At 34.2% G+C, this 20,745-nt stretch overlaps 1 protein-coding gene across 1 annotated transcript in view; it reads left to right on the top strand.

The window, feature by feature from the left end:
* The window catches only part of LOC136041354 (lysine-specific demethylase 6A-like), a gene marked incomplete in the record, with an annotated part of 159,744 nt that overhangs the window by 12,583 nt on the left and 126,416 nt on the right, over positions 1-20,745 (top strand). Inside the window, 1 exon segment of the mRNA XM_065726000.1 lies at positions 499-565. Coding sequence (XP_065582072.1) covers positions 499-565 — 67 coding nt within the window.

Genomic DNA, 20,745 nt, shown 5'->3' on the forward strand with positions numbered 1-20,745 from the left:
AACTTATTTTTTAAAGCCTCTATGTTTATTATGTAAATTCACATGTTGGTGATCAGTTCACTAAATTGTTGCATTTTAACAATGACAATTCCTGCAACTGCTTATTGTATTTGGAACCTAAGATGGGAGTGGAGGGAATGTCTCTTGATATGTGATAGTATTGCACCCTCTGATAGTGGTATTTTTTAGTCAGACGTGGGATCTTTTTTACTGTATTAAAGGGGAGTTTGTTGCTTTAAGGTTGGATAGAGTAAGTTGTGTAGATCCTGGATTCGGATTTTGATAGGTTTTGGCCATTGATCCTGATAGTGTTAGTTCTGGTGTATAATATGCATTGTCATTTAAACCTATTTTACAGAGAAATAAAAAAAAAAATGCTGATAATGCAGATAAAAGTAGAGTGATTTTCAGAAGATCATAAAACTTAGGATCTTAGCGACTCTTATCCTCCTTGTGTTTACATTTTTATTTTGTGTCACAAGTTTTTTCTTCTTTCAGTCGTCAGTTCGGATGCTTACAATTTAAGACACCCGAAGAACAGAGGAAGAAAGCTCTATTAGAAAAGGTAAAGTCTTATTAAAAATATAATATTCATTGCAATCTATTGAGTAGAATAGATTGTAACCAGTTTATGAGAAGGGGGGGGAAGTTGAGGTATCAAGTATAACATATCAAACTAGCAACAGAGCCTGCTTGCCTACATAAATATAAAAAAGCATGCCATATAATCGTTTGTGAGGACAAGAGCTAAATTATTTTGCCAACAAATATTCTATATACTTCTAAGAAATATACTTTTTAGGAAAAGAGAGACACGGAAATTCTGGGAATATAATAAGCTCATAAAAATGAATTCCCAAAATCTTAACGTTTCAGGTCTCTCCTGCGTATGATTATCTACATAGGTCTGCGTATGATTATCTACATATGATATCAAGATTATCTACGTATGATATCAAGAGAGGTGTGCGTATGATTATCTACATAGTGCTGTTAATAATGTTGGGTGTTAGGTATTGATAACGGTTGTTGTTAGGTGGTTTACGGTAAATTGAAAACGCTAGTCCATTATTATTTCTATGCATCCAAAGTAAATATGGTTTGTTTTCATAGCTTGGAGAAGGGGATGTTGTATTTGGTATGAATTACAGGCACTTGATTTTAAAGTTTACTTCTTCGTGTGACAAAATTATGCTTTGAAAGAGGGACTTTGAGAACGAGTTCTATTTTATGTGTTTACAAATTTAATGGGAACGTTTAATTTTATAAGGTGCTCATTCATGAGGGTGTTCAGGAAGGATCTTATTGTGTTTATTTCTAAAAAATGATGACCAGGAATTTCTTTTTAAGAATGGCTTTATTGTTTTCATTTCTTTTTTTAAAGTTTTAAATTTTTTGTTGTAAACTCACTGATTCAAATTCTATTGTTTTATAATTTTTTGACAATAAATACATTTATAAACTCGTTTTTCACGTGAATTAATTAAGAAAAATTTACAGTTAATTCTATTTAAAGACAAGATCTAAAGAAAATTTGAATAAGCTTTTTGACAAAAATGTCAAATTTGTAAAAATTTAATGCCCGTTCAGGAATAGTAAATACGGCTCGATTATGGTAAAAGTTCATTGCGAAAACAAATTTATGAAAATTTTGAAAGATAGCCTGAAAAAAATTCTTCAAAATAAATGCTATAGGGAAGTGTCTTGTAGAAAACATCTAAACAAAATACAACTGTCGTTTGAAAAAGCTCGTAAGTTTGATTGGTCAAAACGTTCACCTGTCGAATGTCAAAGTAGAAATCCTGTACCAACAAAACGTAAGAGTTAGACTGATAATGAAAGCTTTGTCTCTGGCGAAAGCATCTGACGAACATTATAGATTTTGGTGTGAAAATCTAGCAAACAAACAAAGGCTGAAATCATCCAGCTTAAACCGCTATTTGGATACAAACTATTATAAATGCAATGATAAATAGATAATATTTTTTGAAAATAAATCCGTATCGCGTCTCACAGTTAATTGTGTAACGCACTGTAGCGGAAACCTTTGACGAGATTTTAATCAAGCCTCAAGCCCTTGGTCCAGATAATGGCCCAAGTAATGATGGGAGATAGAGTGAAACAAAGTTTTTGACACTTTTTTTTCTTAGACAATACAATCCAATGACAAATTATTGATATTTTCAATACAATTTCACGACGGATTGTTGACATTTGTCATAAATTAAACAGGTGTTGTTATCTTATATTTTCATCTTATATAATCATCATTATATAATCATCTTATTTATTCATCTTATATAATCATCATTATATAATCATCTTATTTATTCATCTTATATAATCATCATTATATAATCATCTTATTTATTCATCTTATATAAGATTAAACAGAAAGATTAATACTCGGGACTATCTGTCTTGGCTCTTTCTGCAGTTAGCCATGTATTACTTCCCCAAACAACTTGATTCGAAGTCGTTATTACGCATTTGAAATCGATGACTAAACAAAAAAAAAAAAAAAATAGTTCCGATGACTTTTTATTTCCCCATCCTTTAATAGGTCAGACAACAAGAAAAAAAGGGTTTTCTATGTGTTCTGAATAACGGAAATAGCAAAAAAAAAATTAACGAGCGAGTGAACAGCTGCAGGAGCAAACTGATTGAAGAAATTACCTTCGTCTAGCTTATGCTCAATGTTCATCTTATCAGCCAAAATTAGCATAGACTTTAATCATCTTAATCATCAGTGTTCCACGATTTAATCTACATAATAGAGTACATATCAAAAAACCGGAGAATCACCGAAAAGTCTTGGGTAATAAGATAAAATAGATATTGAAACAGTTGAAAAATGATGCAAATAAAGGGGAAAAGAGAAATTGCTTATAAAATAAAAAAAATACAATATCTTTTCTCTTTATTTTACTTATATATTCTAAATTGCATGCCGAGCCTCCTTAATAAACCAACAATGCTAATATTAAACGCGCCAGGATTAGAAAAAAAATTTGCAATTTTATTTTCATTTCATTTTTTTCTTTCATTAAATAAAAAAAAACTAATTTTTTTAGCTGAAAGTAAGGAGCGACATTAAAACTTAATACGAACAGAAATTACTCCGTATATGAAATGGGTTGTCCCCTCCGCAATCCCTCGCTCTTTACGCTAAAGCTTTTAATTGTTTTAAAAAGTAGAATTGTGGCAAAAAGTCAAACTTTAGCGTAAAGAGCGAGGGATTGTGGAGGGGACAACCCATTTCATATACGGAGTAATTTCTGTTCGTTTTAAGTTTTAATGTCGCTCCTTACTTTCAGCTAAAAAAATTAGTTTTTTTTTATTTAATTTCTGAACGTTTTTGAATTAATGCATGTTTGGTTTTGGCTCTCCGCACATAAATTATTAAAATGAAATTTGCATATTAATTCCTTTTGTGGCTAAATGGCTTTCTCTTAGTTTTGATCAGATGATTTTGAGAAATTAGGGGTGAGGAAGGAGGCCTAGTTGCCCTGTAATTTTTCGGTTACTTAAAAAGGCAACTAGAACTTTTAATTTTAACGAACGTTTTTATTAGTAAAAAATATACGTAACTTAAGAATTAACTTACGTAACAAACTTTCATAACCTTATACTTTTATTATGTATACGAGGGGGTTTGTACCCTCGTTAATACCTCGCTCTTTACACTAAATCGTAAGTTTTGTCCCAATTCTTTAAGAATGACCCCTGAATCAGAAAGGCCGTAGAATAAATAGTTGAAATTACTAAAAATACTTTAGCATAAAGAGCAAGGTATTTATCTCCTCCTAAATACCTGGCTCTTTATGCTAAAGTATTTTTAGAACCCCTCATATGCGTAATAATCTCTGTTCGTTTTAAGTTTCAATGCTACTTCTTCCTTTCATTTGAAAAAACGTTTTCATGTTTATTTTTCACTGTTTTCTTATAGTAATGCTAGAGAATCCTGCGCCCTTTTCATTGAATTTTTCTTCCCCCATGACAGATTCCTCCAAGGAAAGATCCTCCAACATAGCCCCCTCTCCTCAGCCCCACCCCCAAATAAAATAAAATCCCCCTGAAAACGTCTGTACACTTCCCAATAACCATGAGCAAGCTTTCGATTCTGTTGATAGAACAGCGTTAACAAAGGTCTTATCGTTATATGGTATACCAGAAAAATACATTAAAGTGATTTGCGCTATGTACGAGAATAATACTGCTGTGGTTAAGGTAGGAAATGAGGTTAGCAACTGGTTTTGTATTAAATCAGGAGTTAAGCAGGGTTGTGTTCTATCCCCCTTTATATGGATCATTTTGATGGACTTCGTCTTAAGGAGCACAGGAAAGGCAATTGGAGACCATGGAATCAAATGGGGAGGAAGAACGCTCCTGGACTTAGATTATGCTGATGATTTAAGCATATTAGATGAAAGTGTGAGCAAAATGAATGAATTTTTAGAGGTTTTACGAGTTCAGGGTGCTAAAATAGGCTTGAAAATTAATGTTAAGAAGACTAAGTCACTAAGGTTAGGAATAAGTGAAGATGAACAGGTGACCTTAGGTAACGAAAAGATTGATCAGGTTGGGAGCTTCAGTTACCTTGGTAGTATTATTAGTAAAGATGGTGGGAGCAGTGAAGATGTTAAAAGTAGAATAGCTAAAGCTCAGGGTGTTTTTTCACAGTTAAAAAAAGTTTGGAAGAATAGAAAGATAAGCCTACAAACCAAGATTAGAATATTGGAAGCTACAGTGATGACAGTGGTCAAATATGGCTCTGAAGCATGGACACTCCGAAAAGCAGATGAAAATTTACTAGATGTTTTCCAGAGAAATTGCCTACGGATTGTTCTGGGTACCCGGCTGACTGACCGTATTTCAAACAGTAGGTTGTACGAAAAGTGTGGTTCAATCCCGCTTTCTGGGGCTATAATGAAAGAAAGGTTGAGATGGCTAGGCCACGTTCTACGGATGAAGGATGACAGATTACCGAAGATTGTCCTTTTTGGCCAACCGTCTGGGGCTACACGGAAAGCAGGTCGTCCTTGTCTGGGTTGGGAGGATGTCATAAATAAGGATTTAAAGGAAATGGGAACTTCCTGGGAGGGTGTAAAGAGGGAGGCTTTAAATAGATTAGGTTGGAGGAGGAGCGTGCGTAGCTGTGTTGGCCTCAGGCGGCTTGGTGCTGCAGTGAGTTATTAGTAGTAGTAGTAGTATTACTATATGTAAACAATGGTCAAAGTTTGTAACATGCAGCCCCTCCCCCAGGGATTGTGGGGGAGTAAGTCATCCCCAAAGACACAGTTATTATGGTTTTCGACTATGTTGAACAAAATGGCTATCTCAAAATTTTGATCCATTGACTTTGGGAAAAAATGAGCGTGGGAGGGGGCCTAGAGCCCTCCAAATTTTTTGGTCACTTAAAAAGGGCACTAGAACTTTTCATTTCCGTTAGAATGAGCCCTCTTGCGACATTCTAGGACCACTTGGTCGATGTGATGACCCCTGGAAAAAAAAACAAACAAAAAAACAAACAAATAAACACGCACCCGTGATTTGTCTTCTGGCAAAAAATACAAAATTCCACATTTGTGTAGATAGGAGCTTGAAACTTCTACAGTAGGGTTCTCTGATACGCTGAATCTGATGGTGTCATTTTCGTTAAGATCCTACGACTTTTAGGGGGTGTTTCCCCCTATTTTCATAAATAAGGCAAATTTTCTCAGGCTCGTAACTTTTGATGGGTAGGACTAAACTTGATGAAACTTATATATTTAAAATCAGCATTAAAATGCGATTCTTTTGATGTAGCTATTGATATCAAAATTCAATTCTTTAGAGTTTTGGTTACTATTGAGCCGGGTCGCTCCTTACTACAGTTCGTTACCACGAACTGTTTGATTGACTTTAAACTCAAAAAGATAATGATATTTCATGTTCACAAGCACAAGTTGAATAATCGCTTTTATTGTGCTGAGTAATATTTTGCTTCGCTTACGATAATTCGTGTTAGTTTATCGTTATAAAGTATATGATTTGCAAAATGTCTTAACACTATTTTTTATATCCTAAACAAAAGTGTTAATTTTTTTCTTTAAAATTTTAAACTACTCAAAGAAATTTGGGAATAACAATGAATTCTACAGTGTTTTTTATTATAAATTTTAACTTGCTCCTAAACTAAATTTTGTGTCTAAAGTAAATACATTCTAATTATAGATAGTTGCTATTATCAATATAAAAGCATTCTCTGTAAAAATTATCTTCCTTCACAAGCTCGTTCTGCTTCGTTAAGCACCAAGTCTATTTCAAATTGGTATTTCGTACCCCGGGATGCTTGTTTCATATACGCATGCGAAAATCCTCAAGTCTCATGATTTTAAGGAATTTTAAGAAATTCGAGTATCCTGATTTTATCAAGTGATCCAGTGTTTTTTTTTACTTTTTAAGGCGAAATTTGGTTCTAATATTTTATAAGTGCAGTTCCGTCTTAATTTACATATGTAACTAAATTTTATCTGGCCTTTAAGCAATCAAACTATTAAATTAAATAAAAATAAATTAAAATAGTGTGAATTCCATTTTAAAATAAGATTAGAAATATTATTCAAATGAAATTATGCTATTATAAAAAATCATTTTCTAACTTGAAATAAAAATAAATTTGCAGTAGAACAGGTAATAAAATTACCTAGAGTGAAGAATAGCTGATGATTCTCAGTTATACCTGTACTGCCTGGGCCTGATAATTCAATATTGTCTTTTCGCAAATCGTTAGAAATTCACACAAGCTTGTGCTTCTGATCTTTTAGAAGAGATGTTATGCTTAATTAAATAAAGAAGCAAATTCAGTCTGATGGTTATAAGATTATGATTGACCAGGTGACATTGATTCTTGGTTTAATTTCTGCAAATGACATCATGTACTATGCTAGTCTATATATATATATACTAGCTGTTGGGGTGGCGCTTCGCGCCACCCCAACACCTAGTTGGTGGGGGCGCTTCGCGCCCCCCCCAAGCCCCCCCGCGCGCGTAAGTCGTTACGCGCCATAATAGTTACGCGCCATTGTAGTTGTGTCCCTATGTCCCACCTGTGAATATAGATATATATATATATATATGGTTTTAACTACGTAAAACTTGCGAATATACAACATTCTTTGCTGTCCCATTGTCTTTGCATATAAATAGATTGTCAGGTTTACCGACTCTTGAACATGCAACATATAATGGTCCATGGGAAAACAATCTGTATTCAGATCTATACCTCATGATTCTAATGATTGCCCTTGAGCTTTGTTGATGGTGATTGCTAATCGACCATTCCCTGTCCCGGTGTCCCGGTCGTCATTTACATCCCCCTGTTTCCCCCGGTGTCCCCGTTGTAGTTGTGTCCCTGTGTCCCGGTCGTCATTTATATTCCCTGTGTCCCGGGTCCCGGTCATCATTTGTATCCCGGTGTCCCGGTCTGTATATACATTCGTTTTTTAGTTTTGTTTTTCTCCTTTATTTTTTTCCTTTTTTTTTCTTTTTTAGCTTATTTAGATTTTTAGATTTTTTAGTTTTTTTTATTAGTTTTTAGTTTTTATTTCTTTTTAGTTTTTTTGTCCCGGTCGTCATTTATATCCCCCTGTTTCCCCCGGTGTCCCCGTTGTAGTTGTGTCCCTGTGTCCCGGTCGTTATTTATATTCCCTGTGTCCCGGTCGTCATTTGTATCCCGGTGTACCGGTCTGTATATACATTCGTTTTTTAGTTTTGTTTTTCTCCTTTATTTTTTTCCTTTTTTTTTCTTTTTTAGTTTATTTAGATTTTTAGATTTTTTAGTTTTTTTATTAGTTTTTAGTTTTTTTTTTCTTTTTAGTTTTTTTGTAGTTTTTACCTTCTTTTTAGTTTTGTTAATTTTTTTTTTTACTTGTGTCCTGGTCGTCATTTATACTCCCTGTGTCCCGGTGCTTTGTTGATTGCTAATCGAACATTCCTTTTGTCCTGGTCGCTTTCTCTTTGAGTGTCGTCATTTATTTTTTTCTTTTTTAGTTCTTTTAGTTTTTACCTTTTTTAGTTTTTTTTTAGTTTTTAGTTTTTTTAGTTTTTTACCTTTTTTTAGTTTTTTTAGTTTTTTTAGTTTTTTAGCTTTTTTATTTTTTTTATTAGTTTTTAGTTTTTTTGTAGTTTTTGCCTTTTTTTTAGTTTTTTTAGTTTTTTAGCTTTTTTATTAGTTTTTAGTTTTTTTTGTAGTTTTTGCCTTTTTTTAGTTTTTTTAGTTTTTTAGCTTTTTTATTTTTTTTATTAGTTTTTAGTTTTTTTTGTAGTTTTTGCCTTTTTTTAGTTTTTTCAGTTTTGACGTCACCTGATCCAGTTTTTTCAGGTGACGTCACCTGATCCACGATCCACAGATCCACAGACAACTTATTTTTATATATATAGATAGTTTTTTTTTTTTTACTTATGTCCTGGTCGTCATTTATACTCCCTGTGTCCCGGTGCTTTGTTGATTGCTAATCGAACATTCCTTTTGTCCTGGTCGCTTTCTCTTTGAGTGTCGTCATTTATTAGTTTTTTCCTTTTTTTTTTAGTTTTTTATTGGTTTTTACCTTTATTTTAGCTTATTTTTCAGTTTTTTCCTTTTTTTTATTTTTTTTTTATTTTTTATTTTTTTTAGTTTTTTACCTTTTTTTAGTTTTTTTAGTTTTTTTAGTTTTTTAGCTTTTTTACTTTTTTTATTAGTTTTTAGTTTTTTTTTGTAGTTTTTGCCTTTTTTTAGTTTTTTCAGTTTTTTTTTTAGTTTTTTATTGGTTTTTACCTTTATAGTTTTTTTAGTTTTTTAGCTTTTTTATTTTTTTTATTAGTTTTTAGTTTTTTTTGTAGTTTTTGCCTTTTTTTAGTTTTTTCAGTTTTGACGTCACCTGATCCAGTTTTTTCAGGTGACGTCACCTGACACATCCATCCACACATCCACAGACAGACAGACAACTTATTTTTAGATATATAGATATATATATATATATATATATATATATATATATATATATATATATATATATATATATCTATATATATAAAAATAAGTTGTCTGTCTGTGTGTCTGTCTGTGGATCAGGTGACGTCATGTTTCTGTGTCGGCTGACGTCATGAAGTTAGTTGTCGTCATTTTTGCTATGACGGTGACGTCATTAAAGATATTTAAGACATATATGTTCACGTAGAAATCTATTAATGTTTAAGTTTAAAATGACTGATGAACTTACAATGGCAAAAGCCGATGAAGATGCTCAAAGAGTCTATGCCAAAAAACTTGCTGCTGATAGAGAAAGTCAGAAAAGAAAGCGTGCCGAGGAATCAAAAGAACAGCAAGGAAACAGGCTTGAGGCTAAAGAACGCAAAACCGCGCAGTTAGATGAAGATCCACCTGGACAGCGAGAGTCAAAACATATCAAAACTGAAAATGATAGCGATGATGATTCGGTTTGGGATTTTGGCTCGGATAAGGTCATCAATGCCTACCAGATTTTAGTTAAAAAAAACAAAGGTTCGGCGATATGTATTTCATAATGAAGCTGAAAAATAAAGAAGAAAAAGAAAACTGAAAAAAGAAAAATGTAAAAAACTAAAAAATACTAAAAAGAAAAAACACTCAAAGAGACATTACATACCGGGACACAAATGACGACCGGGACAGAGGGAATATAAATAACGACCGGGACACTCAAAGAGAAATTACAGACTGGGATACTGGGACACAAATGACGATCAGGACACAGGGAATATAAATGACGACCAGGACATAGGTATTTAAGAATATCGTTCAAAGACAAATTTTTAATTGTAAGAAGACCGTTGAAATAGAAATTTCTAATTGTAAAATGACTGAAGAACCTACAATGGCAACGGTACCACCATCAAAGTAGATAACCAGTGGGTTATTCCATATTCCCCATTAGTGCGAAACGTCAACCCCAAGTCAAATTCGTGCATTGTTTGGCATCATTTTAACAACTTGCTCTCCATCAGCTCCTACAGAGCTATAGGAAAAATATAAGTCAAAAATGTCCGAAGATATACTCCATCGAAAACAGTTAGAGACGTCAGATATGACTTTTGATTTTACATCAGAAATTTATAACTACACTTTAGTTATTATAGAAGATTTGTGCGTACGTATGGCAAACAAACCTCTTCAGGATTTGGGAATGCCTTCACCTAACCGTATCGCTGCTGTTTCGACATGTGTAGAATTGGATCGTGAAAAAAGTTACAGTACGAATGATCTATTGTCGTATGTACAAAATAACATTTCCAAGTTAACATCGGAACAAAAAGACATTTATGATACGATAGACTAAATTTCAGGACGTATACAACTACCTGCTGATTTCTGTAATTTAGTGACGTCCAAAAATGAATTGATTGAAAAAGTATTTCCGAATATTCTAAAAAATTATAAAAATAATAAATGGCTAAGTGAAAGAGCGATTCTCGCACCCAAAAATATAGACGTCCACGAAATCAACAATATTGTTTTGACCAAGATTCGAGACCAGGCAGTCCTTTACAAGTCAGTCGACACAGTTTTGGAACCAAATGAAGCGGTTAATTATCCATCTGAATTTTTAAATTCCATAGATCTTTCAGGGTTTCCACCACACGTGCTACAACTAAAAATAGGCGTACCAATAATACTTTTAAGAAATATCAACCCACCAAAGCTTTGCTATGGCACGCGACTTGCCGTAAAAAAAAAACAATGGAAAACCTAATAGAGGCCACAATCTTGACAGGGCCTTTTGAGAGTGAGGCTGTTCTTATTCCTCGCATTCCCATGATTCCAACGGATCTACCTTTTCAATTTAAAAGATTGCAATTCCCAATTCGATTAGCATTTGCAATCACCATTAACAAAGCTCAAGGTCAATCATTAGAAAAATGTGGTATAGATCTTGATACTGATTGTTTTTCCCATGGACAATTGTACGTTGCATGTTCGAGGGTCGGTAAACCTGACAATCTATTTATATGCAGCGACAATTGGACAGCGAAAAATGTTGTATATTCGCAAGTTTTACGCAGTTAATTTGTATTGTATCTACCTATCTATCTATCTATATAAAAACGAGTTGTGTGTATGCATGTTTGTTTGTTTGTAAAAAGAGCGTTTGCATATGACGTCATTATTAGTACATACGGCTTTGTGTATGCACAGACAATGGGAAAGCCAAGAATGTTGTATATTCGCAATTTTTACGTAGTTTAACTCCTGCAGACGAAATGAATGCTTGCCTGAAAAATTCTAATTTATGGGCACACGTAAAAATATTAAAATTAACTACAAATATGCGTGTCCGATTGCAAAACGATGACTCTGGTCAAACATTTTCAGATCAATTGCTGGCAATTGGAAACGGAAAGCTCCCAGTAGTGGGAAAGCCAAAAATGTTTTATATTCGCAATTTTTACGTAGTTTGAAACACATATATAAATCTATCTATATTCACAGGTGGGACACAGGGACACAACTACAATGGCGCGTAACTAATATGGCGCGTAACGACTTACGCGCGCGCGGGGGCTTGGGGGGTGCGAAGCGCCCCACCAACTAGGTGTTGGGGTGGCGCGAAGCGCCACCCCAACAGCTAGTATATATATATAAGTTATCTGTGTCTGTGTGTCGAGTGACGTCATGTTTGTGTGTCGAGTGACGTCATGTTTGTTGATTGACGAAATTACACACCGTGACAGAAATGACGACCGGGACACCGGGACATCTTATCTATCTATCTATATATATAAAAATAAGTTGTCTGTCTGTGGATCAGGTGACGTCATGTTTCTGTGTTGACTGACGTCATGAAATTAGTTGTCGTAATTTTTGCTTTGACGGTGACGTCATTCAAGGTATTTAAGACATATGTTCACGTAGAAATCTATTAATGTTTAAGTTTACAATGACTGATGAACTTACCATGGCAAAAGCCTATGAAGATGCTCAAAGAGTCTATGCCAAAAAACTTGCTGCTGATAGAGAAAGTCAGAAAAGAAAGCGTGCCGAGGAACTATCAGAGCAACGCGAAAGCAGACTTGCTGCTAAAAGAGAAAGTGAAAAAAGAAGGCGTGCCGAGAAATCAAAAGAACAGCAAGGAAACAGGCTTGAGGCTGATAGAGAAAGAAAGAACAGAAAGCGTGCCGAGGAACTACTAGAGCAACGCGGAAGCAGACTTGCTGCTAAAAGAGAAAGTGAAAAAAGAAGGCGTGCCGAGGAATTACAAGAACAGCAAGAAATCAGGCTTGCTGCTGATAGAGAAATTAAGAAAAGAAAGCGTGCCAAGGAATCACAAGAACAGCAAGAAATCAGGCTTGCTGCTGATAGAGAAAGTAAGAAAAGAAAGCGTGCCGAGGAATCAGAGCAACCTGAAAGTTATCGCCTGGCATTCAGGTACAACCCAGTCGATGATTATAGCTTGAGTAGATGTGTTCAAATCGGGACAATGTCTAAAATTTGTCCCTATTGCAAGGCCTTGAAATTCAATGGTGAAACAATGGGAATGTGTTGCGCCTCAGGAAAAGTTAAACTTCCTCTATTGGCTGCACCACCAGAGCCATTGAAGACTTTCCTTACTGGAACTACGTCAGAATCTAAGCGTTTTTTGTCAAAAATCAGAAAATACAACTCATGTTTCCAAATGACGTCGTTTGGAGCCCAAATCGAAAATCCAGATCAATTTATGTCTACTTTCAAAGTACAAGGGCAAATTTATCATAGAGCAGGGTCCCTTCTACCATTCTCAGGCGAGAATCATAAATTTTTACAATTGTACTTCATCAGTGATAGAAATTCTGAATTGAATGCACGTTGCGAAATTTCTCCCAACGTTGAAAGGACAATCGTTTCCCAATTGCAACATCTTTTCCACGAAAATAATAATTTAGTGCGTCTGTTCAAAACAGCCATCGATTTGATGCCTACTGATACGCATAAAATTGTTATTTCCGCTGACAAAACGCCTCCTGGCCAACATGTGCGTAGATACAATGCTCCAACTATCGACGAAGTGGCAATCGTTATGGTCGGTGATCAGTTTTTACCTCGAGATATTATTATTCATAAGCGAAACGCTCAGTTGTTAAGAATTGCTGAAACTCATCGATGCTACGATGTCCTACAATATCCTATCATTTTTTGGGATGGAGCCGACGGCTATCACTTTAATATTAAATTGATGAATCCAGCCACTAACAAAGAAATGAATAAGAAATGCAGTGCAATGCATTATTATTCCTATAGACTAATGATTCGGCAGGATGAAGAAAATTCTATTTTAAAATGCCGTGAATTGTTTCACCAATTTGTCGTTGATATGTATGCTAAAATTGAATCAGAACGTTTGCTATATATCCGCCTGAATCAGACCAAGCTCCGCTCTGAACAATACATTCATTTGCGAGATGCAGTTATAAATGACGGTAATACCACAAACGTTGGAAGATTAACAATTTTACCTTCGTCATATGCTGGCAGTCCCCGTCATATGCATGAATATGCTCAAGATGCTATTGCGTATGTTCGTCTCTATGGTCGTCCAGATTTATTTATTACATTTACATGTAATCAATCTTGGGACGAGATACTGCAGCTTTTACTTCAAGGACAATCGGCGGTTCATAGGCATGACATTACGGCCCGTGTCTTCCGGCAAAAGTTGAAATCACTGATAAACTACATTGTAAAACTTGAAGTGTTTGGGTCAGTGCGATGCTGGATGTACTCAGTGGAATGGCAAAAACGAGGTTTGCCACACGCACATATACTAATCTGGCTACATAAAAAAATTACTTCGAACGAAATTGATGATGTGATTTCCGCTGAAATACCTGATAAAAATGTCGATAAGGGGTTACATGATATTATTGTAAAAAATATGATACATGGACCTTGCGGTGCACTGAACGAAAATTCACCATGCATGGCCAAAGGAAGGTGCACAAAGCAATATCCTCGACTTTTAGTATCAAACACAATTACTGGCAATGATGGTTACCCACAATATAGAAGAAGATCTACTGAAGATGGCGGTAAAACAGCAATAATAAAGAAGCGTAACGGTACCACCATCGAAGTAGATAACCAGTGGGTTGTTCCATATTCCCCATTATTATCAAAAACATTTAATGCACACATAAACGTTGAATACTGTAACTCCGTAAAGGCAATCAAATACATATGTAAATACGTCAACAAAGGCAGTGACATGGCAGTTTTTGGCTTGCAGTCCGAAATCAAAGATTTCGATGAACTCGTACAATATCAGGCTGGAAGATACATAAGCAGTAATGAAGCTGTTTGGCGAATTCTTTCATTTCCGATGCATGAACGTAGTCCAGCTGTTGTTCACTTAGCGGTACATTTACAGAATGGTCAACGTGTTTATTTCACGGAAACCAACGTGCAACAAAGAGTCCTGAATCCACCGGATACAACATTAACAGCTTTTTTTTCGCTTTGCAAAAATGATTCTTTTGCAAAAAAACTGCTGTATACTGAAGTGCCTTCGTATTACACGTGGAATACTAAAAATAAAGTATTTGAACGTCGAAAACAGGGTAAGTCAGTCGACGGCCAACCTACCATCTTCAAAGATACCACGATAGGAAGACTCTACACCGTTCACCCCAATCAACATGAATGCTTCTTTCTACGCCTGCTTTTGGTGAATGTACCCGGTCCGACATCCTTCGAGTATTTGAGGACTGTAAATGGTACTATACATGACACTTACCGTAGTGCATGCCAAGCTCTGAATTTATTGGAGAATGACCAACACTGGGATAACTGCATCAATGACGCGTGCGAAACGTCAACCCCAAGTCAAATTCGTGCATTGTTTGGCATCATTTTAACAACTTGCTGTCCATCAGCTCCTACAGAGTTATGGGAAAAATATAAGTCAAAAATGTCCGAAGATATACTCCATCGAAAACAGTTAGAGACGTCAGATATGACTTTTGATTTTACATCAGAAATTTATAACTACACTTTAGTTGTTATAGAAGATTTGTGCGTACGTTTGGCAAACAAACCTCTTCAGGATTTGGGAATGCCTTCACCTAACCGTATCGCTGCTGTTTCGACATGTGTAGAATTGGATCGTGAACAAAGTTACAGTACGAGTGATCTATTGTCGTATGTACAAAATAACATTTCCAAGTTAACGTCGGAACAAAAAGACATTTATGATACGATAATGCATTGTGTCGATAACAACGTTGGAGAAATTTTCTTTTTGGATGCGCCAGGAGGTACTGGTAAAACGTTTGTGATAAAACTGATTCTGGCATCAATTCGATCAAAAAATGATATAGCGTTGGCAATTGCGTCGTCCGGAATAGCCGCAACATTGCTGCCTGGTGGAAGAACTGCTCATTCCGCTTTGAAATTGCCTCTGAACTTGCATTCTACAGAAACTCCCACGTGCAATATTTCCAAATCATCTGGGATGGGTAAAGTATTGCAGCAATGCAAACTTATTATTTGGGATGAGTGCACAATGGCACACAAAAAATCGCTCGAGGCTCTGGATCAATGCTTGAAAGATTTGCGAGGGAAGTCGAAACCCTTTGGCAGCACATTAATATTGCTTGCGGGAGATTTCAGGCAAACATTACCTATAATACCTAGATCAACTCCTGCAGACGAAATGAATGCTTGCCTGAAAAATTCTAATTTATGGGCACACGTAAAAACATTAAAATTAACTACAAATATGCGTGTTCGATTGCAAAACGATGACTCTGGTCAAACATTTTCAGATCAATTGCTGGCAATGGGAAACGGAAAGCTCCCAGTAGACTCAATTTCAGGACGTATACAACTACCTGCTGATTTCTGTAATTTAGTGACGTCCAAAAATGAATTGATTGAAAAAGTATTTCCGAATATTCTAAAAAATTATAAAAATAATCAATGGCTAAGTGAAAGAGCGATTCTCGCACCCAAAAATATAGACGTCCACGAAATCAACAATATTGTTTTGACCAAGATTCGAGACCAGGCAGTCCTTTACAAGTCAGTCGACACAGCTTTGGAACCAAATGAAGCGGTTAATTATCCATCTGAATTTTTAAATTCCATAGATCTTTCAGGGTTTCCACCACACGTGCTACAACTAAAAATAGGCGTACCAATAATACTTTTAAGAAATATAAACCCACCAAAGCTTTGCAATGGCACTCGACTTGCCGTAAAAAAAACAATGGAAAACCTAATAGAGGCCACAATCTTGACAGGGCCTTTCGAGGGTGAGGCTGTTCTTATTCCTCGCATTCCCATGATTCCAACGGATCTGCCTTTTCAATTTAAAAGATTGCAATTCCCAATTCGATTAGCATTTGCAATCACCATTAACAAAGCTCAAGGTCAATCATTAGAAAAATGTGGTATAGATCTTAATACTGATTGTTTTTCCCATGGACAATTGTACGTTGCATGTTCGAGGGTCGGTAAACCTGACAATCTATTTATATGCAGCGACAATTGGACAGCGAAGAATGTTGTATATTCGCAAGTTTTACGCAGTTAATTTGTATTTTGGAACCAAATGAAGCGGTTAATTATCCATCTGAATTTTTAAATTCCATAGATCCTTCAGGGTTTCCACCACACGTGCTACAACTAAAAATAGGCGTACCAATAATACTTTTAAGAAATATCAACCCACCAAAGCTTTGCAATGGCACGCGACTTGCCGTAAAAAAAACAATGGAAAACCTAATAGAGGCCACAATCTTGACAGGGCCTTATGAGGGTGAGGCTGTTCTTATTCCTCGCATTCCCATGATTCCAACGGATCTGCTTTTTCAATTTAAAAGATTGCAATTCCCAATTCGATTAGCATTTGCAACCACCATCAACAAAGCTCAAGGGCAATCACTAGAAAAATGCGGTATAGATCTTAATACAGATTGCTTTACCAATGTACAATTGTATGTTGCATCTTTGAGGGTCGGTAAACCTGACAATCTATTTATACGCACAGACAATGGACAGCGAAGACTGTTGTATATTCACAAGTTTTACGTAGTTAATTTGTATTGTATCTATCTATCTATCTATCTATCTATATAAAAACGAGTTGTGTGTATGCATGTTTGTTTGTTTGTAAAAAGAGCGTTTGCATATGACGTCATTATTAGTACATACGGCTTTGTATATGGACAGACAATGGGAAAGCCAAGAATGTTGTATATTCGCAATTTTTACGTAGTTTGAAACACATATATAAATCTATCTATATTCACAGGTGGGACACAGGGACACAACTACAATGGCGCGTAACTAATATGGCGCGTAACGACTTACGCGCGCGGGGGGGGCTTGGGGGGGGGCGCGAAGCGCCCCCCCAACTAGGTGTTGGGTTGGCGCGAAGCGCCACCCCAACAGCTAGTATATATATATATATATATATATATATATATATATATATATATATATATATATATATATAGGTAATATATATATACTAGCTGTTGGGGTGGCGCTTCGCGCCACCCCAACACCTAGTTGGTGGGGGCGCTTCGCCCCCCCCAAGCCCCCCCGCGCGCGTAAGTCGTTACGCGCCATATTAGTTACGCGCCATTGTAGTTGTGTCCCTATGTCCCACCTGTGAATATAGATATATATATATATATATATATATATATATATATATATATATATATATATATATATATATATATATATATATATATATATATATATATATATATATATATATATATATATATATATATATATATATATATATATATATATATATATATATATATATATATATATATATATATATATATATATATATATATATATATATATATATGTTTTTAACTACGTAAAACTTGCGAATATACAACATTCTTTGCTGTCCCATTGTCTGTGCATATAAATAGATTTTCAGGTTTACCGACTCTTGAACATGCAACATATAATGGTCCATGGGAAAACAATCCGTATTCAGATCTATACCTCATGATTCTAATGATTGCCCTTGAGCTTTGTTGATGGTGATTGCTAATCGACCATTCCCTGAGTCGCCATCGTCATTTATATATCCCCCTGTGCACCCCCGGCGTCCCCTTTGTAGTTATGTCCCTGTGTCCCGGTCGTCATTTATATTCCCTGTGTCCCGGTCGTCATTTGTGTCCCGGTGTTCCAGTCTGTGATTTCTCTTTGAGTGTCCCGGGCGTCATTTATATTCCTTGTGTCCCGGTGTCCCGGTCGTCATTTATATCCCCCTGTGCCCCCCGGCGTCCCCATTGTAGTTGTGTCCCTGTATCCCGGTCGTCATTTATATTCCCTGTGTCCCGGTCGTCATTTGTATCCCGGTGTCCCGGTCTGTATATACATTCGTTTTTTAGTTTTGTTTTTCTCCTTTATTTTTTTCCTTTTTTCTTTTTTTCTTTTTTAGTTTATTTAGATTTTTAGATTTTTTAGTTTTTTTATTAGTTTTTAGTTTTTTGTAGTTTTTACCATTTTTTTAGTTTTTTTAGTTTTTTTTTTTTACTTATGTCCTGGTCGTCATTTATACTCCCTGTGTCCCGGTCGTCATTTGTGTCTCGGTGCTTTGTTGATTGCTAATTTATATTATATTTATATTTATATTTTTATATTTATTAATATTTTTTTAGTTTTCTTTTTCTCTTATTTCTAGTTTTTAGTTTTTTACCTTTTTTTAGTTTTTTTAGTTTTTTAGCTTTTTTAGTTTTTTTTCTTTTTAGTTTTTTTTGTAGTTTTTACCTTTTTTAGTTTTTTTTCTTCTTTTGTATTAGTGTGAAATAATTCAGACGTCATATGCGGACAAACACGACGTCACTCGACAGACAGACAGACAGACATAACCCACAAACAACTTATTTTTATATATATTTATTCATATTTTTTTAGTTTTCTTTTTCTCTTTTATTTTTCAGTTTTTTCCTTTTTTTTAGTTTTTTTCTTTTTTAGTTTTTAGTTTTTTTTAGTTTTTTTTTAGTTTTTTCAGTTTTTTAGCTTTTTTTATTAGTTTTTATTTTTTTTGTAGTTTTTGCCTTTTTTTATTTTTTTCAGTTTTTTTTTAGTTATTAGATTTTTACCTTTTTTTTAGTTTTTTTTAGTTTTTTAGCTTTTTTAGTTTTTTTTTCTTTTTAGTTTTTTTTGTAGTTTTTACCTTTTTTAGTTTTTTTCTTCTTTTGTATTAGTGTGAAATAATTCAGACGTCATATGCGGACAAACATGACGTCACCTGATCCACAGATCCACACACAGAAAACTTATTTTTATATATATATAGATACTAGCTGTTGGGGTGGCGCTTCGCGCCACCCCAACACCTAGTTGATGGGGGTGCTTCGTGGCCCCCCCAAGCCCCCCCGCGCGCGTAAGTCGTTACGCGCCATATTAGTTACGCGCCATTGTAGTTGTGTCCCTGTGTCCCACTTGTGAATATAGATATATCTATCTATATAAAAATAAGTTGTCTGTCTGTGGATGGATGGATGGATCAGGTGACGTCACCTGAAAAAACTGGATCAGGTGACGTCAAAACTGAAAAAACTAAAAAAAGGCAAAAACTACAAAAAAAACTAAAAACTAATAAAAAAAATAAAAAAGCTAAAAAACTAAAAAAACTAAAAAAAGGCAAAAACTACAAAAAAAACTAAAAACTAATAAAAAAGCTAAAAAACTAAAAAAACTAAAAAAAGGCAAAAACTACAAAAAAAACTAAAAACTAATAAAAAAAATAAAAAAGCTAAAAAACTAAAAAAACTAAAAAAAGGTAAAAAACTAAAAAAACTAAAAACTAAAAAAAAAGGAAAAAACTGAAAAATAAGCTAAAATAAAGGTAAAAACCAATAAAAAACTAAAAAAAAAACTGAAAAAACTAAAAAAAGGCAAAAACTACAAAAAAAAACTAAAAACTAATAAAAAAAGTAAAAAAGCTAAAAAACTAAAAAAACTAAAAAAACTAAAAAAAGGTAAAAAACTAAAAAAAATAAAAAATAAAAAAAAACTAAAAAAAAGGAAAAAACTGAAAAATAAGCTAAAATAAAGGTAAAAACCAATAAAAAACTAAAAAGAAAAAAAGGAAAAAACTAAAAAAAATTTTCATCTAAAAAACTAAAAAAAACTAAAAAAGGTAAAAACTAAAAGAACTAAAAAAGAAAAAAATAAATGACGAAACTCAAAGAGAAACAGGGAGTATAAATGACGACCAGGACATAAGTAAAAAAAAAAAAACTATCTATATATATAAAAATAAGTTGTCTGTGGATCTGTGGATCGTGGATCAGGTGACGTCACCTGAAAAAACTGGATCAGGTGACGTCAAAACTGAAAAAACTAAAAAAAGGCAAAAACTACAAAAAAAACTAAAAACTAATAAAAAAAATAAAAAAGCTTAAAAACTAAAAAAAACTAAAAAAAGGCAAAAACTACAAAAAAAACTAAAAACTAATAAAAAAGCTAAAAAACTAAAAAAACTAAAAAAAAGGCAAAAACTACAAAAAAAACTAAAAACTAATAAAAAAAATAAAAAAGCTAAAAAACTAAAAAAACTAAAAAAACTAAAAAAAGGTAAAAAACTAAAAAAAACTAAAAACTAAAAAAAACTAAAAAAAAGGAAAAAACTGAAAAATAAGCTAAAATAAAGGTAAAAACCAATAAAAACTAAAAAAAAACTGAAAAAACTAAAAAAAGGCAAAAACTACAAAAAAACTAAAAAC

The sequence above is a fragment of the Artemia franciscana genome, unplaced genomic scaffold (genome assembly GCF_032884065.1).
Source record: "Artemia franciscana unplaced genomic scaffold, ASM3288406v1 PGA_scaffold_168, whole genome shotgun sequence".
Classification (NCBI taxonomy): domain Eukaryota; kingdom Metazoa; phylum Arthropoda; class Branchiopoda; order Anostraca; family Artemiidae; genus Artemia; species Artemia franciscana.